At 38.5% G+C, this 24,556-nt stretch overlaps 1 protein-coding gene across 1 annotated transcript in view; it reads right to left on the bottom strand.

Moving 5' to 3' along the window:
* DOK5 (docking protein 5) overlaps positions 1–24,556 on the bottom strand; it is a 100,999-nt gene that overhangs the window by 65,360 nt on the left and 11,083 nt on the right. The window contains exon 2 of the mRNA XM_038573002.1: positions 16,394–16,501. Coding sequence (XP_038428930.1) covers positions 16,394–16,501 — 108 coding nt within the window. The remainder of the gene's footprint in view (positions 1–16,393; positions 16,502–24,556) is intronic.

Raw genomic sequence — 24,556 nt, 5'->3', positions numbered from 1 at the left:
ACACACCCCTTATGGTATATGCACTTGGGTGCCCTGATCCTCACTCTTCCACCGAAATGTGCCAATAGGTGAGCTGCTGTACACAATCGGGTAGCTTACGTGGGAAGAGAACTATGCCATTTGTGACTTGACACCATCATCAGTCTCTTCCCAGGTCTTTCTGCGGGGACAACTAGCTAACTGTTAGCACCACTGCAAGTCCTCACTGTAGTTAGTTAGGATTGAGGAAACCCACGTAGAGGTGAATGTGGGGGTCCATGGAGGTCATGCTTCCTAAGCCTGGTGAGAAGGGACATGGGTGATTCTTTGCTTCTCAAGCCTCTATTGGCACTTGCGTGCCATCTTATCGGGACTTCAATCTGCCTGCAACGAGGCAACCTTCCTTCATCAGAGACTCAAGGCAGATGGTGAAGGCGGTCCACCTCGCCCTTCCTGGACCAGCACAGGAAATGACAGAAGGCTACCTTGTTGGTGGTGTGCTTTTTGGCTCCTGCATGTGATTATGTTGGATGGCGTGGCCTGAAAAATCAATCTGAACAACTTCGATTGACTTTTCTCAAGATATATTCCAACCATGTGTTGTCCTCCCACAGATTCCAAATTCCTCTAAGAGAAACAGATTTTTTTCCGTAGCTGGAAGAAATACAGTTGCGCACTGAATTATCCATGTAGGTCCTGCTCATCCAATGGACAGTTCTTTGGAGCTTTCAGACTGTTTCTCTACACCTTTCTACAAATATGGTCTATTGTAGTGCTAGAGGTCATTATACTGAATGGTCACAACTCTCCTGAAATAAAGGCAATGCCCAATTTATTGTTTTCCTGAGCCTAAAAGCCCAATTGAAGATCATTTCATTTATATGGACTTTTACTTTTCAAATCCCTTTAAGCAGGACCACATGGCACTTGCTCTTCTTTGCCTAGAAACACTCTTCCTGTAGATACCTCCATGGCTCATTTCCACCCCCATCTCCTGCTACTCACCTCATCTCAATAACACCATTTCTGATTCGTCTATCTGAAATTGCAAACTCTCATTCCATACTTCCTATCCCTTTTCTCTACTTTAATTTCTTCCTTAGCATTTATCAGTTGCACCAACATACTATAGATTTTACTTGTATACTTCCTTTATATCTGTCTCTTCCCCATTCAAGTAAGGGCAGAGCCACACAGGTGGAGTGGATGAGAATGGCCCGTGGAGCTGAGCTGCCAGCAGCTGGCTTGCCCCTACACTGCAGTCTTAACCACAGGAAGGATGGGAGCATGGCATGAGGGTGAAGGTAAAAGTCTGGGGAGGTCAGCAGACAACCAGGTGGTAAGTGACTCCACCTTCAGACCAGGAGGAAGAAGACAAGGAGGCACCTGAGAGCTTCCCGACCCCTATGCAATTCCTGGTTTTTAGTTTTCTGAAACTCAAAAACACAAAGTACTATGTAATGCCACCAAAGGAAAGAAATATTCAACACTCCCCTAAATTTCTGATAAATCTTTAAGTATGCCACCCAATTAGGAACTACCCCCCCCCAAAAAAAAGACTGCCAAATTAACTTGGCTCTTTAAAGCCATGCTCCAGATGTGTTATTCATCATAAATGATAGCGTTCATTGAAATAAATGCTTAACAGCCAGCAATTAACAAAGTGGGCACACTTTAAAAGTTTAATTTGCTACCTATATAGTTTTGCATTAACAACTTGGAAAACAATTACAAATTGCACAATTCAATTTTCCAAATGGGCTATTTTGTAACCAGATGAAGAAACTGTTGAAATTTCTTCTGGTGTTTCAAGGGAAGATTAATACAATCAGGTTTTTAAAAACGTACATATATTCCCTTGAGGAATTGGTATATTCCTGTCAGAATTATGCAATTAGCCAGCATTATGTGGGAATATTAAGCATGTTTCTGGTGTGCTGCAAAGTCAAAAGCCATTTAGGAAAACAAGGATTTGATTTCCAATTTTTCTCCTTCTTTTGCTGAAGGTAATTTACAGATGATGATTTATTTATGTTTACAGAGTAAAAACAAGACCACTACCTAAAAGGCAATTTTCTGCCTTGCTTTTGTAGGCTGTATCCTAATTATTTTTCCCCTTGTGGGACTGAATGAATTAAGTAAGCAATTCACTTTGTATATGCAAATGGCAAAGCTCTGTGGAAGCTTCAAATTGCTTCATTCTCAAAAAATAAATAAATAAATAAATAATTTAAGGCCATTATCTTACTGAAAATGAAGAGGCATAAGCCCCTTTAACGTCTATGGATTGTCTTTGAAAATAAAAACAACATGGAAACAATCCATTTCTGGGTCCCTAATGTTTTCTCAAGTATTAATAAAATAACTATTATTATTATTGTGGTTATGACATTATTATCTGTTGAAAATGTTCAAAGTAGTCTAAAAATACCTTCATAAACATTTCTGTTAAACATTTCCAAAAAAATTCTTATGACATGTTCCAAACCTTTTAACTTTTTTTAATATTGTCTTTCCTAAAAAAGCACCAGTAGTTTGAAGTTACAGTGCCAGGAAGCAGGGACAGGCACATAAGAAGCGACATGCTCAGTTCTGTTCAAAAGTCACCACCCCAGACATCTCTGCCCACTAGCTGCCCCTCAGGATCCTGAACGTGACAGTTTAAGCAAATGTTGTATAAAAGATTTCTTAAGAAAGAACCAGTCTAGACAGTTATATCCCAGTCCCCATATAGATGGTTTCATTCTTTCCAAAAATACCTACATGCCCTTGGTCACTTAAAATAAATTGGGCTAGTGCCTGTCTGAGTTTTAAATTTGGATTGTCTCCCCAAAGAAAGGATCTTTATTTGTCCACGTGAAATAACTGAAATAATCCAATTGTTGCGTCTTCCTTAAAAATAAAAAGCTATACACACCAAAAAAAGGTGCTTACACTGAAAAGTCAGAATGTGAAATTTATAGAGAGAATGGACTTTGGAGTGAAGGGCACTTTCCTACACTGTCAGTGGGTATGTAGCTTCATATAACCTATCTGGAGACAAGTTGGCAGTAACTATAAACATTTTAGAAGTGCAAGTTGTTATCTGAAAATACCACTTCTAAGACCTTTCTTCCAAAAAGATTAGCATGAGTGCATAAAGATAGATGTACACGTTTTCCATCATGATAGAATCTGTAATAGCAAAAAATCGGAGACCATTTCATCCACTAATTTGGGTATTTTTAAACAGATTTGGGTCTATCAATATTAAAGCATACTCTTGAGCTATTAAATTAATGAGGTGTAACCACTAATTACTGACTTGGAAGTAGAGTCAAAATGTGAGGGAAAGGAGACTAGTGTAATTAACGTAACCATTTAGTTTCTCTCATATACCAGAATATTCTGAATGGGAAACGAACTCCTACCAAAAGGTATGCAAGGGCTGGAGGCTCACTGAGAGTTAATGTCCTGGGGAAATCTGTATTTTCAGTCTCCTGAAACACAGTATGTATGGCATATAATGAATTATTCCATTTTTTGCTTTAGAAGTATCATCTGGGGATGTCTGGGTGGCTCAGAGGCTAAGCATTTGCCTTCTGCTCGGGGCATGATCCTGGGGTCCTGGGACTCTCTGCACTGGGCTCCCTGCAGGGAGACTGCTTCTCCCTCTGCCTATGTCACTGCCTCTCTCTCTCTTTCTCATGAATAAATAAATAAAATCTTAAAAAAAAAAATCACCTGTGTATGTGTGAGAATATGCTTCTGTCTGTATAGGTAGAGAGAAAAGAGTCTAAAAAGTACACATTCTAGTAGTATTTTTTTCTGAGGACTGAGGCTAGGGTTTAATAGGATTATTTTCTTTTATTTTACTCCATACACTTCAGAATTGTTTAAATTTGTTACTATGTGGGATCCCTGGGTGGCTCAGCGGTTTAGCACCTGCCTTCCGCCCAGGGCATGATCCTTTAGACCCGGATCAAGTCCCGCGTCCGGCTCCCTGCATGGGGCCTGCTTCTCCCTCTGCCTGTGTCTCTGCCTCTCTCTCTCTCTGTATCTCTCATGAATAAATAAATAAAATCTTAAAAAAAAATGTTACTATGTGATGTTTATAATTTTAAAAAAGAGAAAAATAAAAGGAAGAAATCTGCCAAAAAATTTTAGATGAAGGAAGTGGATCTTCATCCTTTGTTAACATATTTCCTTCACTAGCGACTCACTTGACCAACATTTGGTGATTTCTTCCTAAAACCTAAAAACCATTTGACTAAGTTTTCACCAACTTGAGAAAATCCATTTTTTTCTCTTGACATCATTTGCAGAGAGCTTTTTAAGCGATTGAATTCTAGTTGAGTGTTCCCACCTAGATCAAGTCCTAAAGATACATGCTTTTAAGGAATTCATATATGCATGAGGATAAAAAGTATTTACAATCAATGAACTTTGTAGCTAATTTTCGGTCTTCTTATTTTGGTATGTGTTTATGTTTCTTAACAATATAACTAAGTCAAACAAACAGATGGTGATAGAGTAAGCAGATTTAAATTTTCATAGACCCTCAAAAACTAGGGATTCTTTCCAAAATGTAAGGATAACTAATCATTTCAAATGATAAGTCAAATAACTGTGGGATAAGAAAAAAAGCCATTTAAACTATATTATTGTTTTATCAGGTCATAAGTCAAAAATGGTTTGCACATGTTAACTATTTAAAACAAAAGGGCTCTGAACCTAATGCAAGTTAAATGAAAGAATCAGGCATAAAATTAATGAAACATGTGCAGGGTATGAAGGCTGAACATTACAAAATACTGATGAAAGATATTTTAAAAGATTCAAACAAGTGGAGTGACATACCATGTTCATGAAGTGAGAGACTTGACATAAAAAAGATGTCAGTTCTCCCACAATTTGATGTGTAAGTTTAATATAATTCTTCTCAAAATCCTAACATGGGTTTTCTGTAGATATAGGCCAGCTCCACTTAAAATTTATGAAAAGACATGAGAATAGCTACAACAGTCTTGGAAGAGACTAAGTGGAAGCATCATTTTATCCAATATTAAAGATTATTACGTAGCTACAGTAATCAAGAGGGTATGATATTAGCAGAGAGATAAATACATGGCTCAACGGGAAAGAATAGAGAACCCAGGAATAGAGTCATGCTAATATGCCCAAATGATTTTTGACAAATGTGCAAAAGCAATTCAATGCAAAAAGAATAACTTTTTTTTTTTAAACAAATGGTTTTGGAGCAACTGGAAATCCATAGGTAAAAAGAACGAAACTCAACCTACCTCTGACACCTCATACAAAAACTAAACTCAAAAAGACTCATGGAGTTAAACATGTAACATAAGTTGATAAGATGTTTGGGGAAGAACAAATAAACAAACAAATGGAGAAAATGTTTAGCATCTAAAGCTAGGCAAAGGGTTTTTACATTTGATACCAAAAGCATATTCCATAAAAGTAAAAATTCAAATATTGGACATCATCCAAATTAAAACTTTTGCTCTGCAAAAATCCCTATTAAGAGGATGAAAAGAAAAAAAAAAAAAAGAGGATGAAAAGACAAGCTGTGGAATGGGAGAAATTATTTGCAACCACATATATGATGAAGGAATATATCTAGACTATATTAAAAAAATAAAAACAAATAAATAAAATAAAAAACTTCCAAAACTCAGTAGCTAAAAATTGGTGAAACACATGGAAAGATATTTCATAGAAAAAAAATATACAGATGGCAAGTTAACTGTACAAAAATATGTTCAACATCATTAGCCATTAGAGAACACAAATTAAAGCCAACATGCGATACTACTATCAGAATGACTAAAATAAAAAATTGTGACAACACCAAATGCTGATGAAGATGCAGAAAAACTGGATCACTCATATGTTGCTGGTGAGAATGTAACATGCTACAGCTACTCTGTAACAACGTTTGGCAGTTTCTTACAAACCTAAAGACGCAGCCCCATGTGATCTAGCAATTGCACCTCTTGGGAATTTATCCCAGAGAAATAAAAGCTTTATTTGTAATAAACAAAAACTAGAAACCCAGATGTTCTTCAGTGGGTGAATATAAACAACCTGTAGTGATCCATACTAAGGAATATTGCTTAGCAATAAAAAAGGGCTATTGATAAACACAAAACTTGGATCAATCTCAAAGAAATTATGGTAAGTGAAAAAAAGCCAAACTCAGAAGGTTATGTACTGCATGATTCTTGAAAAGAAACATCTATAAAAAACATATTAATGCCTGCTGGGGTCAGGACCTGGGAGATGTAATTACAAAAGGAAACACATGGGATCTTTTTGCTGATGGAATCATTCTGTATCTTAACTAAGGTGGTGGGTACAGACGCCCACAGGTGATAAAATTGCACAGAAATAAATACACGTGAGTACAAGTTTGACTATTTGACTATTTATTGACAAATTTGACTATTATTTGCCTATAACTAGGCAAATCTGAATGAAATCAGTGGATTGTACTAATGTCAGTATCCTGGCTGGGATTATTGTATTACAGATTTGCAAAATGTTCCCAATGGGGAAAACTGGATAAAAGATACACATTTTTTTCTCTGTAATTTCTTACCACTGCATATATATGTCTATAATTATCTCAAAATAAGATGAAACACTGAAGAATGTAAACAAATAGTTTTAAAATGTGTTCCTCGGAATATCTCTATGAGTCTCTGGCAACGTGAGGACAAGTAGGGAAAGGATAAACGTCCAGATCTCTCTTCTCCACTCCAACCTCCATTTCTGCTCCTGAATTTCCTCATCTGTAAAATGGGAATAATACTGTCTGTGTTGTGTAACTGCTGTGGAATTTAACTAACATATCAGAAGTATTTTGTTCAGTGCCTTTTGGGACAAAGTAAGCCCTCCATAAATATCAACTATTACAATGATCAAAGGAAAATCTCTAGCTGAAATGGTATTGTCCAAAAGCACATGTATTTTTTTTAAAAATTATGTATAATTTATCCCAAAGGGCTTACAAAGTATAAAGTGCCATTTACATTATTTAAAAAAAAAAAACCTCGTGAGGCCAGTCTCACTATCTTTTTTCCCAATTTGTAGTTTAGGAACTTAAGACACAATTTAAATGTGGTGAACAGACTTTTTGTCCCAAAACCCATGGGGGTACTACTCTCCCTTCCACCACAAATTCAACCAACATTTAATGAATGCTTATTATATTCCGTATGCTGATAAAGATGCTAAGGGCACAACCCAGAATCCCTGGCCTTCAAGGGCTTACTGTTAACCAATAGTAAACAAGTATAGAAATAAATGAATGACCTACTTTCAATAGTGATAAGTGTTACGAATTTAATAAGAAATGTGATTTAGACTTGCACAGAGGGTCCAAGCAAGGCCTTTTTGAGGCAAAAATATTTGAGTTAATTCTAAAGTAAGAGAAGAAACTATGGGGAAAGGCTTTGCAGACCAAAGTTACAGCAGATGCAAAGGTCCAGAGGCAGAACAAGTTACAGCAAGATGGTGGAGTGGCCTGGGATAGTCTGAGATGTGTGTTGGAACAGAATCACTCAAAGCCTTAATCTGTGGTAATGGCAATGAGTTTAGATACGATACTAAGGGTGATGGGAAGCCTCAAAAAAAGTTTCCTTTAGAGATTATAACCAGCTGGTTTTACAACTCAACAGATGATACATGACCCAATGCCCAGGACATATACCATGGTAAGTATTACAATTTGGATTGACACCACCTTCAACCTTGAATCGAGCACGGTTGTACTACCTGATAAACTTATTTCTTCTCTTTGATTTGGTTGTCTGTGTCCTTCCTCTACTCCTGTAGAGGAGGCATCCAGAATAAATCTGTCTTTACAGTTTCAATGGGTGTTTTTGACTAAAATAGTACTCCGTGACGAATGTGTGTAGCTCTGATGAAAATCTTACCGTAGCTGAGGTGCTGGCGATGTTTTTCATCACGATGCACACATATACACATGCATGCCTAATATAAATAACTGAAAGAAAATGAGATGCTAGGTTCATCACAAATCAAGTATTATGACAGTTGTGTTTGTGGTTTATACATGCTAAAATAGTCCACCTACTAAGTTTAGGGTCGCATGTGGACGCCTGCAAGATTCTCACTTTCTCCTTCTACTCTTGTTCAAGATGTAGCTCAGGGATTAAAAAGAAGGTTGGGTGGGAGAGCCTATGAGCCAGTGCAACCTAGAGAGAGGTTTGGTTTGGTCTATGCTGTTTTAAAAATATACTTAAACATTAGAAATTCTCACCAAAAAAAAAAAAAAAAGTGCATTTCTAGGTTCTCTTGAAAGAGTGGAATGCCCGCAACAGCGGGCTCCAATTTCTACAAGGCAGCAAGAATATGGAGCCGGATAATATGAGAGCAAAGAAAACCTGACGATTTGGAGCAGAGACAAGTAAAGGGTAAAGGCAACAGTACTTTTATCATATGACGCTATTTGTCAAGAAATAGTTCCTAACATGAATGAAGAAAGGTACAGACGCTTAAGTATGTTATTCAATGCTATACATATAATCAGTAGGACAGTTCTTTAAAATAATATAATCACCAACATTCATAAGGAAAAGGAAAGAGTTGGTGAGGGATTGTATAAATGAGCCACATCATTAGCTTCCTAAGATGGGTCAGAGGTTGGTAAAATAAGAGAGATATAAACATATCATTTAGAGTCACAGAAACAACTACCAAGAAAATGAAAGCACATTAAAGAAGGTGATGATTAGGTCTGGGGTGTACGGGTTTCCTAGGGCTGCCATAACAAAGCATCACAAATTGGGCGTCTTAAACAACAGAAAAGTCTTTTCTCTGCAGGTGTAAGCCCAAAATCACGAAGTCAGCAGGGTGGTTCCTACTGAGGCTCTGAGGGAGAATCCGTTGTAGGCTTCTCCCCTAGCTTCTGGCAGTGGCCCACAATCCCTGGCATCCCCTGGTTTGTGGCTGTGGCATTCCACAGCCCCTGTCTTTCCCGTGTGTCTGTGTCTTTTCTTACCAGAACACCAAACCCAGTGACCTCATCCTAGATTGATGATGTCTACAAAAACCCTACTTCCAATGAAGGCTGTATTCACAGGCACCAAATGTTAGGATGTAAACATACATAATTCAGCCCACAATTGGAGGGGAGAGGTAAAGCAAGCAAAAGTTAATTTTTATCATAAGCCCTTCAATATCATTTGATTTTTTTTAACCTAGTGTGTATTTTATATAGATTTTTAAAATTTAAATATCTGTACAGCTGTGACAGAGTTGTCTTTATTAATAGTAGGACAAAAGCAAGCAGTAAGTTCCGATGACCGAGAATTTGGCAAGATTCTCACACAGCTCTTTTTATTCTCCATATATCAAAAGGTGTCTTCACATTTCCACTTTGCGGTACTATTGTAACTAGGCCCACAAATCCTTTCCTGGGCACCCTAAGTGTCCCTGGGATCCAAAGCAGCCACTGTGCCAGACACCATGCTGGGGCCCAAGGACACACAAAGATAAATAAAGTACAGTTTCCACCTTCCAGAAAATCACAATCCAACAGAGAGGATCATAGTGGGATACTCTGTTGTAGCAGAGTTCCATACCTAGAGTTCATTAGACAATGAGGAAAATGTATTCTATTGTTGCCACCAGTTAGGGTAAACTCTATCAGTTGTCTGCTGCACAGGAGAGAAAATCCAAGATTAGGAGGTTCGAATATGATAGAAATTATTCCTCTCGCATGAGAGAAACAGAGATAGTCTAGGGCTGACCTGGTGTTCTGTGGCACTGTAAGACCCAAGGTCTTTTCCATATGGTGGGTCAAAGATGGCTAACACCTATATTCTAATCAGCAAGAAAGAGAAAGAGATTAAGGACATATTACTTTTTCTGCTTACACTCAGGCTAGGATTTATTCATGTGGCCATACTTCACTACACAGAGGTCTTTTCTTTGGGTAGCCTTGTGTTCGGCTAAAAATTAGCCATCCACCATCAAGGAAGAAAGTCTATGATTAAGGGGTCAGCGCCAATCAGACACAATCTGCCACCAGCATAGCATGAAAACAAATCACTAATTTCAATATGACTGGTGCATCCAAGTAGAAGGGGCCCAGAAGACAGGCTAACTTGGAGTAGGTCAGGAAGAGTCACGGGGAGGTAAAGGCATAGTAGAGACTTTGAGGGATCAATTAATGTCTGCCACATGGACCAGGGAAGGATGTCCATGCAAGAGCAAGAGTATGAGCAAACGCAATGATGGACTAGACAGGAGAGAGGATAAGGAAGAGGGTGAATCTAGGACAATTCCTTGGTTTCTGACTTGACAATAGAATGGATACCAGTGCCTTACACTGAGACACAGAACTCCAAAAAGGAACCAGGCTTGGGTAGGAAAGATAGTTAATTCAATTTTGAACATATTTCAGGAGCCTCTGGCACACCAATGCATACTTTTACCTCCTTGAGTACTTAAAACAGGAAAATGTGGTTTGAGTATCACAGTTAACCCCTTCACTCAGGTCATGATCCTGGGGTCCTGGGTTCGAGACCCACATTGGGCTCCCTGCAGGGAGCCTGTTTCTCCCTCTGCCTGTGTCTCTGCCTCACTCTGTGTCTCCCATTAATAAATAAATAAAATCTTAAAGAAAAGAAGCTACTACATACAGTAAGGTTTTGAAAAGATGTATTATAGACAGCCACATAACAAGAGGAAATATTTTAGAAGAGGGAGAAGCTGAGTAAAAAAGAATGAGTCATTAGTACAGAAAACATTAACACACAGAGACACACAAGTAATAAGCTGGTGGAAATTCCAGAGAAATAATTTTTAGGATGTTACCTTACTCTGAGGAACCTGGAATCCTACTTTTGCAGAAACCAAGAACAAAATCTGACAATGGGCTTGGGAGATGGAGAGTGTCCTACTGACTTAGGAAGGACAGAATGACAGAACAAGTAACTCTTTGGCAAAAATAATAATGGTGATTACTCTTTGCAGTGAGAGGGTCTCCCATGTTTCTGATACACTCACAAACACATAACCATTTGATACACAAGTCAATGATATGATTTTGGTGAAGTAAGAATGACCATCCTCAGATGCTCACTGTTGAAAAAAACAAGCCACGTGGACATTTCATAAACAAGGTGACACACATAAGCAGCATATCCAAAACTGTATTCCTTAGAATTAAATTTAATTGTTTCATGGAACATATGATTTAAAAAAAAAAAAAAAAGGCAGCTCAAGGCCCAATCGGTTTTGGAGATGCGGACTCAAAGTTACTCAGGTGTCCTAAACGTAGGCCTCCTCAGAGCCTCTGATAAACTATAGCAGATTATAAATCCCAGGAATGGGTGATATGTTACAGCTCCCAAATTTCTTCGACCACAGAACCCTGGTCCTCCTGGAACTCTCCTCTTCTAGAGTCTCTGACATACATTTTGGGAAACACTTTATTAATGAATCCATTGGAACTGTCCTTCTGGCCCAAAGTGAATTGAACCCTGCAGGCTCAGCTATGTGTGATGATGAAGAAGCCATGATGTGACTTGCCTTGGTGTTACATTCATTAAACAAGGAGACCATTGGACTGATGTGGCTGTAATGCCCTGAGAGCCTATGGAAGCAAACCAAATCCTGAGCCCGTACATGCCACAAGGTTATGAAGTCAACATGCTAAGGATGACCAATCACACCCAACTAGGTTTTAAACCATAGCCAGTCAATAACTGCCTTACTTTGCTTCCTCCATTTCTATAAAAGTTCCCTCCCCAACCCTTTTGGTGGAGGACTCCTATCACTTGCAGTTTGGTGCTGCATGATTTGAATCAATGTTTGCTCAAATAAACTCTTAGAATGTTCAATATACCTCAGCTTATCTTTTAACAGAGGTCACCCTTACACAGAGGTTAAGCAACCTATCATACATGTATGTTGGCAAAGCCAGGATTAGGAAGCAGGTTTCCCAAATCTGGGTCTGGCTTACTTCCCACTCCACCATTCGCCTCAGTCTCAAAAACAGTAGATGGTCTTCCTTCTCACTTAGATTGCCTTCCAATTGTTATTCATCTTGAAAAAGTAAAATTATTCATAGAAACGCTCAACCCCTTCTGGTTGGGGTGAGCAACTTTGATTTCCTGAATGAAAACAGTGAACTTGCCTTTAACAAGAAGGTCGGGAACTATATTTAAAGTCACTGGAGTATTAATATTGTTGCAATTACAGTTAATCAATTTCACAGCCATCTCTGACAGCTGTGGTGCTTGAGGGGAACTTCTTGGAAGAGGTAAAGAAATGAAAAATGAATTGCTCTGTGTGTGCATTATTCATGTATTTATTTTCCAATTTTTTTCATGAGATCATCCTTAGCTACATTTTCGGTGAGGAAGGCACCATGCTTTAAAATTCTGTAGTCAATTTCCTGTTTTAAAACTTTTAATAAGAATCAGATATGCATAAGTGGCTTTTTTTTTCTTAATAATATCTCTAAGAATGAAACGAAAGAGGCGCTGTGCTCTCATAAATGCTACAGATCTCCTCCAGGAGGGATGTGGCTACATATGCCACACCATCTCTGTACTGATCAAATAGCACAATGGACAGTTCCTCATTTCTTTCAGAAATTGCTTAATTTATATTCGAATAAATTCTGCAATCTGGTCACGGTGTGCTACTTATAACCTCAGTATTTTATTATCAAGATTCATAAATTACACAGCATTTAGATAAAAAATGCATATCGCAGAGTTCTTCTGGCTTTTTATATGCCCCCAAGAGATTAATACTGAATGTATCAGATCTGAGAGAGTAGGGAGGATGAATGGCTACAGGAACGCATCAAGAGCTTGAAGGCTTAATGTAGATAATTCTTCCATTCTAATGCTTTGAACTTTGGTTAATGATTATTATAGATGAAAGAGAATGTGGCTTACCACAGTCCCCAAAGATTTACATACCAAATTCCAAAGCCAGCAGGTAGAAGTCTGAAATAGGACAAGTTTGTTCTTAATCTTCCTTTACTTGGCTCACATTTAGGGGGGACCATTACAATCCACTTTGGTTTTACACTGGATTCTATCCTCTGAAAACTTCCCAACCCTGGCTTTTTTCTGACCCATCACTATCCACCTCCTATCTTCCAAATCAAGATTCCTTTTCCTGGTTTCAGGGGTCTCAAGCACAGATTTCTTTTGCTAAGCTAAATAAAAGTATGACACAAAGCCATCTGTACCTACTCTATCTCATCTATTGATAATACTCATTGATTCTCAATAAATAGTTTTTTAAAAATGTCTACTATGTATTAGGCAATGATAACGAAGAGTAAACCATGCCGTCCCCTTACCATCAGACAAATAAACCCAAAACTTGCTCTTGTGGACCTTATTTTATGGTGGTTGTGGGGAAGACAGTAAGAAAGAACTAAATAAATATATACATGTAGTGATAACTGCTGGAGAGAAAAATAGAGATGGGCAAGGTGTGCCAAAGAGATCAAGGAACAGCCTGTCTTAGAGGAGGAACTTGAGCATTGATCTGAACAATGCAAGGAAATGAGGTACATGGAGATTTGTGGAAAGAGCATTCCAGAAAAGGAAAAAACACACACAATGCTCTCAGGAAAGCAAAGAGCGCTGGGTGCCTGCAGCACACTAATGTGGGATGGGGAAACTGAGCAGATGATGTTATGGGGGACAAGGGGTCGAATCATGTGACTGTGTAGGCCATTATAAAGACCTGGCTGGGCGTTTTGCACAGTGTACCATGATGTGATGTAAGGGTTTTGAATAGACTGTAGAGGGCCAGGCATTAGGCAGCTGAGTGGCTTGGACCACCATGGCAGCAACAGGGGTCGTAAGAATGTCTCGAGTCTATGCATGTTGAACACAGAGCCAACACCGCTTGCTGACAGCCTGGATTTGGGGAATTCCTATAAAGTATTCCTCACTTGTCTTATTTCTTCTCTTAGGTATGGGAAGTTCTATAAGCAAAACACTGCCCATTTCTTTATTTTTCTATATTAGCTATAGGGGATTGCGAGGAATCAGTTGTTTCTAGGCTCCATCTGGAACTCTACCAAAACAAGAAAGGACCAATCAATATTAGCAGTCACTCACAATGACTCGACAGGACAAGAATCTGATGGTGTCTTAGTCCATCTGAGCTGCTGTAACACACTGCCACAGATCAGGTGGCTTATAAACAACAGAAATTTGTTTCTCACATTTCTAGAGGCTGGGAAGCCCAAGGTAGAGGCACTGGCAGATTCAGTGTTTGAAGAGGTCTCACTTCTCGGTTCACAGATGGCTGTGTCTTCACACAGAGCTTCCTGGGGTCTCTTTCATAAGAGCACTAATTCCAATCATGAGGGCTTCACCCTCATGACCTAACCACCTCCCAAAGGCCGCATCTCCAAATGTCATCATTTGGAGGTTAGTTTTCATCACTTGGGGTTAGTTTTCGACACATGAGTTTTGGGGTGACACAAACGTGCCACCATATGAGGGCAGATGGTGAACTGTAAAGTTACAGACTGGCTGAGGTTCTTAAGAGAAGAGCTAATGCATAACCACAACTTCTGGCCTTTAGATGAAGAGGGGATGAAGCCTTTAGATAATCTTGTTTATAATGAGAAGGCAATGAAGAACAGTGAAGAAAATGGTCAATCATAGTAGGAAATGTGGTCACCAGGATTTGATGGCATCAATATCAATCAGTTAAAGAAGAGAAACAGGGAGAAAAGCTTCTCCCTTTGTCCTATAGGTAAACCAAACATCCCCTCGGGCATTTTGAAGCAAGCCATTCCTGCACCATCATTCACCATCTTATTACTAGGGAAGGTACTGGTACTTGAGGGAAAATTGAGATATAATACATGTCCAAAATGTCTGGATGCCAGTAGTTTCCAGTGTTACAGAAATACTGAGATTGGTGAAGATTATTTGCAAGGGTTCAAAGGTGTGCTATCACTGGCTTCATGGATCACTGCCCCTAAGTAATAGATTTGCAACTCAACAACTCTTGCCTGAGGTCACTCTTATCCAAATAGTGGAAATCATGCACATGGAAGATAAATGGTGGAGGAAATTCTAGGCTCAGAAAGAGATTTCCTTGGGTTCTCCCATATGGAGAAGGTAGGCTGGGAATGAGGCTGACCTCAGAATATGGAACTTTGTTATAAGATAGTGAGGAAATAGAACACATGGAAGATACTACTCTTGACTCCCTTCCCTAGTTATCTCCAAGTCTTGCTTTGTGCTTTTTCTTCCTTTATGTATGTGCAGATGTTCCTATAAAGCACGGCATATGTTTTATTTCTCTGAATTGCAAAGGAATACAGTCTGCCCTATTGCTTTTCATTATTGGATAAACCAAGGTGTCAACACCGGCCCTTAATAAGATGTTGTAAAGTCACCACCTGTGGAGAATTTGCATAAAAAGGAAAGATTATTCACTTTCTATCATGGAGCCAAATTTCTGTGCTAATGAATCTACTGGCTTCACATAAAATTTTAAAGGGCACGTAGCCCCACTCCTGATAAAATCCCACCAAATAAAGCTAAGAATCTCAAGATAGAAAACCAAAACAATTAAAATGTTCTATCATAAAAATAAACCTAATACCTCCCTAGACAAGCATAGTATTTTCCCAATATGGAAATAACTAGCACCTGGGGGGAAAAGGAAGTTAACCATGCATTTTTACATATTTTCATGAAAAGAGAAAAGACATAGGCTGCCCATTAACAAGAGCCATGAAAAACATTGCCCTGTGGAGGGAAAGACATGTCTAATTTGTAAATCCAAGTATGCCTAGTATTTTCCTTCATTTTCTACTCCCCAAGGATGTATTTTAACACACAATTACTATTTTTAGTGAGGAAAGCTGACTACCACTATTCAAACTGCAAGTCTGAATTAAATTTAGTCATCACGCTTAAAAAAAATAAACTAATGAGTGGCACTTTCTCTTCCTTCACCATTCACCAGCTTTCCAGGTACTTCCCACCTTCTAACCCCACATTCCAAGCACCGAATGAGAATCTAAACCTGCATCAGGTGTTGGATAAGCTATATACCTGGAGACCTAACCATGACTCTCACGGGTCTTCAATGTTGGGAGTTGGGTTTACTATGCAAATTGAAAATTTAAAAAGAACATGGTAAATTCTACACGAGAGACTGGAAAAACAACAAAAACAAATAGTAGGAAGTCAGAAGAGTAATATTATACTAGTCAATTATTTTTAAACAACTAACGAACAGTAATTTAGAGATGTTTTGTCCTTGGAAAAAGTATTATTTGTACTTTTGTTAAATTATCTAGACAAGTTCTCAGATTCAATGAACTCAGATTACCTATTTGCGAACAGATTTCTAGAAAGCCACAACAATCAAGTTTTACCTTATGATAACACCTAAAATATGCAGCACGTTCGTCAGAAAATTTCTCCAGTCTTTTTGGACCTTTGCTTGAAGCTTTCTTGAATACTAGCCAGCATCGCTGATATATCTGGAAGGAAATACAAAGAGTTCAGCATCACTGACTCAGATATTACTGACATTTGCATTTAAATGTTTTCTTTTTGATGTTTTCACCTGTAAAGTATTCATACGCCATAAGCATGATGCTACTTCGGGAAAATAAAATTTTAAAACCCAAAATTGTTCCCACAACTGGCATATTATGTCATTCAATTACTAGACTCAAATGAAAATGAATATTTGAAGGCAAATTTCTTAACTTTTCAATAACAGTTATCAGTAGCAACATTTCAGAAAAATTTCCAAATATAAAAATCCCAAATCAGTACAAATAATGCAGGCATCTATGGCACATGTCCTCATTTCAAATGGAAATAAATATAGAAACTATGGGCCTGATATATGCTGAAGACTTCACTGACTGCCCAAGAAAGAGACAGCCCCTACGTGTCACCTGACATTCCTCATAATTGAGGGCCAAGGATTGGGCCAGACACTAGACCAGCTAATAGATGACCGATCAAGACCAATCAGATTCCCCCTCATAAAATCTAACCCAGAGACTCAAAGATTAGTTTCAGACTGAGCGCAGGCTGAGTTGAGAGGTCAACACCGGCAGGTTATAAACTAAGATTGGCGACCATGTTGAATCACATGTCTAATAATTAGGCAGTGGAACCTGGTACAGAGAACTAGATAATTTCTACTCCGTGCAGAAGAGACATTTTAGTTCTTTGTCATCTTTCTATTGCTCACTTCTCCTGGTTTTCATGGAAATCATCTCTGTCCCTAGGAATCCACCGCCGTCATCACCACTCTTAGTTGAGTAAGGCTGAGTGGAGTTCTGATCCGAGTAACCAAAGCTACCCTGATTGGAAGAACCAATACAAACTAGACACTAAAACATTAATCATGACAAAGAGAGGAAAGTGCAAAGAGCTAATGAGTAAATGGAAAACAATGTTCTCCAAAAGCAAAATGAGATGTTTTAACATAAAAATTAATAAGGATTTTTATTAATGATAATATTCACTGATAGCATAGTTCTGAGTGGCACTCATACTCTGTTGGTGACCTCTAATGGCTGTCTGACAACAAATATGAAGAACCTTCAAAGAATAAGAATCTATCCTAAAGACAAAGCCCAAATGCAGCCCAACATTGAAAGAGGAATTCTGAATTCAAGTGCAGACAGGTGGGTAACTATTCAATCACAATTACCTCCCTGATCCTTAAATCACCTTCTAAATACCATATTTATGTGGTTTTGTATAGTCAACCCATAAATAAATTTTATGCACTATAAAGTTTAAGAACCTCTGAGCTAGTAAGAAGAAACAAAAAAAGTCCACATAAAACATGTGGCCATTCAAACCATACTCAATTTAAAATGCCTTCTACAACTTTATTAGTAACTGGCAAGTGGATGAGGAGAATTCAGATTTGCTACTACTTGTCTGAATAGATTCTGTTTTTCTCTTCTCACTCAGTAAACTAAACATTCATTAATCATTTTGTTTGAGGTGGTAAAAAAGAACATGAAATCCACTCCATGTTGAAGTTTCGCTCTGAATATAGAGGGTAAGATTTGTGCCCCATGTTGCTAAATGTATAAGATAATTCTAGGGTTATTATTTATAATGATGATAAATGGAAATTACTAAAGCCTCAACAATAAGGACAAAGTTAATGATAGTACTTCTATTACATAGAGTATGTTGTATGTAACATGATATATAATACAATATAGATGTATGCATCTTCAAGATTATGTAGGCAATCATTTTATTAAAAATGTAGTAATATGAATAGTATACAATATATATGTATTAAATTATGCTACACCAGTAATATATATGTTATCTATCTATAGGTATATTATTTGAAACAAATTTCAGAAGGAATTTCTAATGACATGAGAAAGTGGAGGTTTTTTTGCTTGTTTTTGTTTTGTTTCACAAAAATTAATACTGTAAATTAAATGAAAGAGAACTGCTATTTCTTAAATATCCAGAGGTATCAATAAAATACTACAATTAATATCAATTCTACTGGCTTTCATCTTGCATAATCATTAACTTATCAAGAAGTATAAAAGCATGGAGAGAGAAGCAGAAAAGCAATTCAACAGAGAAAGGATAGCCTTTCAAACAAATGGCACTAGAATAATTGCATATCTGTAGGAAAACAAACAAACAAACAAAAGCACAATAAACACCTTAACTGAAAAGGTTCATCTTAAACAAAATGGATTTAAATATAAAACAAAACTGTAAAACCTCAGGAAAAATAAAAGACCACATTGGGGATTATGGTGTGGACAAAGAATTCCTAGACTTCATACCAAAAGCACAACCCATAAAAGAAAAACTTGCCAAACTGTACCTCCTCAAAACTTAAAAATTTTGCTCTGTGAAAAACTCTAGTAAGAGGATAAAAAGACAAACTACAGACTGGGAAGAAATGTTTGCAAACCACAAATCTGACAAAGGATTAGTATCTGGATACATAAAGAACTCCTACATAAAGAACTCGACAGTAAAGAACCAAACAATCCAATTACAAAATGGAAGGAAAAAAATGAATACACATTTCACTGAAGAGGATGTACAGATGATGAAGAAGCACAGAAAAAATGGTCAACAATATTAGCCAACAGATACATGTAATTTAAAATCACGAAATATCACTACACATCTATCATATTGGCTGAAATAAAAAATATAATACTACCACCAAATGCCTTTTTGAGAAGGATGCAGAGAAATTGGGTCTCATACTTTGCTGGTTGGACTGTAGAATGGTACAGGCATGCTGAAGCAGCTGTGCAGTTTCTTTAAAAACGCTGACCCCACAGTTGCTTTCTTAGGAAACTATCCCAGAGAAATGCAAACTCCCCCCACCCCATCTGAACATAAATCTTCACAGCAGCTTGATCAGTATCAGTGCAAAACTGGAAACAGCCATATATTCTTCAATGAGTTAAGTACATCCATATCATGGAATACTACTTGGCTATAAAAACTATTTAACTATCAAGACTGCAACAATTTGAATGAATCCTCAGATAATTATGCTGAGTAGAGTAGGGGGTGGGGGGAGCCAAACCTAAAAGGTTACATACTATATGACCCTATTTGTAGCATTCTTGAAATGACAAATTACACAAATGGAAATAGAAAATAAATAGAAAATAGAACTGTGATTGTCAGGGGTTAGGGACTGCAAGTGGATATGTTGACAAAAGGGTAATATAAGGGACCCCTGAAGCAATGGAACTGTCCTGGATCTTGGCTGCATTAATGTCAATATCTTGGTTATGATGTTGTGTTATAGCTTTGAAGATGTTATCACCAGGGAAACTGGGTAAAGAGTACGGAATCCTTGTGTAATATTTCTTACAACTGAATGTAAATCTACAACTATCTCAAAATACTTAAAAATTTTAGCGGAAAAATGTATGGATATTTATGCAAACTCTTAAAACTACAGCCTAATCTAATAACAGTTATTTACATTCTTCACCAGTCCTTCTTCTATCGCTATCAGACCACAGTCTAATTAACCAGTGGCCTAAAGAACTTTAAGAAGCCAATTTGTAAGAGCCATTGATAACAGTTCAAACATAAAATCCTTTTCAGGATAGAGACCCCATCATGAAAATTAGCATTTCCAGTGCTATGGTTGACACATAGAAGTCTTACCAACATCTCACTCCTGTCTGAATAATGGATGAGACAACTGTGTCCCTTAGAATTTGACCACCACCAGAGGACTGTAAATACAGTGGGACTAACTGTCACTCTGTTCACATAAAGAGTACGCAAAATAGGCTGGCATTCGACTATTGGCAACCCCTTTCTTTTGTACATGCCCCTGAAAATGTTTTAAAAATTGAGCATGCTAAAGGTTTGCAAAAATAACCAGTGTAGCAAAACACTATTTTCACTTAGGAAGATCATTTACATTTCCTAATTACGCCTCAACTTTCAGACTCACTCTCGAATGATATCATTTCCAACTTCCTTTTATACTTGTTCATTTTCTTCACAATCCAACCAGTCTGTTCGTGGCTGATGTCTAAAGGTTGTTGAAAGCAAGCTAAAGACGCCTCAATTTCACCATGCTTAATAATTTCCACCTTTAATCCATCTGTAGTGAGTTTAGGGGTTTTTGTTTCTCACTTTTCTTTTTCTTCTCTTTTATTCAGTAATAAGGGCAAAAGTGCAATGTTACAAGTAACTGCAAAAATGCTATTATATAAATTCCTATGCAACTATTGGCTGGGGCATCACCATGGAATAGAGTACATCATGTCGGTTGACCAGGAGATAAGGAAAACCAAAATTTGGTTTATGAAAGGCTCAGGATATTTGTAACATACAAACACGTGGTACAAAAATAATGCAAAAGTTGGGAGCAATCATGCAATCAAAGCCATTCCTTATTCTGTCCTACATCCCACATCAGTGATCCTCAGTGCTGGTCCAGCATCACTCAAGATAATTGTTAATTATGTAGATTCTTAGAGATTAGCCAAGGTCTACTGACTCAGAACCTCCTGGGGTGGGGCCAGACAAATTTGCTCTTTAACACGTTACCCAGGTATTTATTTGTAACTTGCAAACCCGGGCCATAAATATTCATAAAGATGCAAATAACACAGTGCTTTCCACTTGGGACTGCCAACAAAGAGCTCTCCAACCAATGCTCCACGATGAGATGTGTGGTTTCCCACAAGTGGCACACAGAGGGCTTTGAAGTGGAGCAGTGTGAGACGCTGTCCTGAGTAGAAGAGAGACAATGAGGCAGAAATAAATCTGTTGAGCTCCAGTGAACTCTCAACTTCACCCCAGACATTCTCTGTCCCAAGAACCCTGGAAGAGCCACTTAGTACCTGAGGGTTAAAAACTCACTCTAAATAGCTCAGTACTGTTTAAAGGGAACGACACAGGACTCCCTGAACGTGGTAATATGTGACTGACTAGTTGGGAGTAACACAGACGTTGTCAAAAAGATGACAATTTGAGAACAATCCCACTTGAGGGTTTACAGTTTTTTTCCCTTTAAATTAATTCATTCAACCATCTCCTTCGTATTTTATATACATATCTACTTACCATCTGTAGTACATTTTAGTTAACATTTTTCTTTCAATTGTTTTTTTTAAGATTTTATTTATTTATTCATGAGAGACACACACAGAGAGGCAGAGACATAGGTAGAGGGAGAAGCAGGCTCCCTGCAGGGAGCCTGAAGTGGGACTTGATCCCAGGACCCTGGGATCACGACCTGAGCCAAAGGCAGGCGCTCAACCACGGAGCCATCCAGGTGCCCTCAATTGATTTTTTAACTAATTGTTTTTTAATTTAAAAGAGGAACCTTTTATCCCAAGGATAATAGCTAAGTGTACTTCTCACCAGACATAAAGACTAGATAATCTTAATGATATACTGTTAAGAGAATTTGATGACGGACTAAATTCCCTTCTGAAATATCTCACCTACTGCACGTCAAGGTTCTACAACCTCAGGACTAGTGACATTTAAGGCAAGGTAATTTTTCATAGTGTGAGGGGGTGGGGTATCCTGTATGTTCCAGGATGTTTAGTAGCATCTCTGGCCCTTGCCAACTGAATGCCAGTAGCACACTTCCCCCACTCGGTTGACAACCAAAATTATCTCCAGACATTGCCAAATGTCTCCTGGGGGACGTTTGTCAGAACCACTCCTAGAGATGACTGTACGCTGATCTAAGATTGCACATTTGAAAAATATGAGGCTTTGTGAATATCTTCAAAGTCCCGGATTTGGACAAGTTAATCCGCACGAGCCACTGCTGAAGCTAAAAAGATAAGCACAGCACACAGTTCTGACAGCCTGGGTGGATAGACACCAGATTTCGCAGTTACATGAAAATTTTCTCCAGTGTACATTTTCTCTTGCTAGTTATGGGTGGTGGCTTTATTACATCTAATTTTCAGCTTAAGTTGTCACCAACCCATAGATGATTTGTACTGTTATTTTTCCATCGTCTTTCTTTACAATTGGATACCCTTAATAACGGCTTAGCTCTGGTTTCAAATCGCTGACGCTTTTACTAGCTTCTTCTCCTAACAAAGAACAGTCTGGTAAATTCACTGAGATTTCCAGTGCCAAAAAGTAGCTGAAACAAGTAAGAATTTGTTTTGGGTTCCTAATTTTATTGGCAGTCCATGACAACAGGCTGCACGACAGAGTCATAAATTCAACTTCTGGAGAATGCATGGGCCATTATAAAGATAACAGAAGGCAAAATTTGGCCACAGAATTTCTGTTAATGGAAATAATATACTCTCTCCATGTATACTCCAGAAAAAGCAGAAAGCTCAGTAAGATGTGACCATTGAGGTCTCTATGGTCCATTGCCAGTGTCAACAAACTTTTTCCGTAAAGGGCCAGAGGGTAAATATTTTAGTCTTTGGTGATCACAGGTCGTTGCTGGAGCTACCGAACTCTGCAGTCATAGCACAAAAGTAGTCACAGAATATGTATAAGTGAGTGGTGTGGTTATCTTCCAATAAAACTTAATTTAAAAAAAATCAAGCAGCAGGCCAACTTCTGATCGATGCCAGTATTTCTCAACGGTTTTAAGCTCATGTGACCTTTTGATGAACAAAGAAATAGGTTGACATGTCCCTCAAGAGAGAAAATGAGGAGGGAATATAGCTCAGGTGAGAATCTCTATATATTCCACAACTCTCCCACAAGCCCAGATTTTACATATATAAAATTATATTATATTAAAATTATATTAAAATGTTGACCTGGGGCACCTGGGTGGCTCAGTGGTTGAGCATCTGCCGGGTCATGATCCTGGGGTCCTGGAATCGAGTTCCACATCAGGCTCTCCCTGCAGGTAGCCTGCTTCTCCCTCTGTCTTTGTCTCTGCCTCTCTCTGTGTGTCTCTCATGAATAAATATATAAAATCTTTTTAAAAAATGTTGACGTGTGGGATCCCTTGGGTGGCGCAGCGTTTAGCGCCTGCCTTTGGCCCAGGGCGCGATCCTGGATCCCCGGGATCGAAATCCCACGTCGGGCTCCCGGTGCATGGAGCCTGCTTCTCCCTCTGCCTGTGTCTCTGCCTCTCTCTCTCTCTCTCGCTGTGTGCCTATCATAAATAAATAAATAAATAAATAAATTAAAAAAAAAAATGTTGACGTGATGCTTTTTCTACACCCTCCACCACACTTCTGTGTCCTGTCCACTGTCCAGCATTCTCTACCATGAATTCAGATGCTGTCCTAAAGAGAGACCTCGCATGCACGACACAGATAGCATCCCATCTCCAGCCTTAGGACGTAGTTAGCTTCTGATTATTACCTTTTTCTACGAAGTCAAGGTGCACTTGGGAAGAAAAGGGAGATTTCCATATTACCGACACCCCTTCTCTATAATCACGTCGGCTCTTCTCAAAGCATTCTCCCCAGCTGTCAAGATATACCCCGAGCACACAATACTAAATTAGCCTCACTGCTCACATGCTAACCTACTCTCCAAAACAAATCAAAAGCTCTTCTCATCCAGGAGGCTAATATCAACACCTACCACCGGCTGAACCTTTCCTCTGTGCACTACAGAGTGCTGAGCCCTTCTGTGCATTCTTTTCTTTCAATTAACCACCCTCCCTGCCACCACCACCCCCAGTCCTGTGAAGCACGTCCTGTCACTATGCCCATTTTATAAGGACATACAGCCTCAGCAAGGTTACTTGCTAAGATTACTCGAGGGCATGAAGGTAGCAGAAAAAAAGCCAGGATTTCACTTCGGTTTGCCCACTCTGGAGAACAAGCTAACCATCACTCCAGGAGTTTCCCAGAAAAGTTGGACTCCTAGAGAGGCACAAACTTATGCCGAGGGTCGAGCCGTCTGTAAGAAGTTTATTTTCAAGCTTATCATAATCTAAAAAGAGACATTTCGTTGTAACCATATGCTCTTTCATCTGGACGAAGACTTTATAGCTTAGCTATTTCAGAGTGACATTTACATTTGTAATGTTAAATTCCCTGGCACCAAGTGTTCATCTCCAGTGATGGTTTTTAATG

This window comes from Canis lupus, chromosome 24 (assembly GCF_011100685.1).
Source record: "Canis lupus familiaris isolate Mischka breed German Shepherd chromosome 24, alternate assembly UU_Cfam_GSD_1.0, whole genome shotgun sequence".
Lineage (NCBI taxonomy): Eukaryota > Metazoa > Chordata > Mammalia > Carnivora > Canidae > Canis > Canis lupus.
Note: the sequence above shows the minus strand (reverse complement) of the source record. Positions and strands in the feature narration are given on the sequence as shown.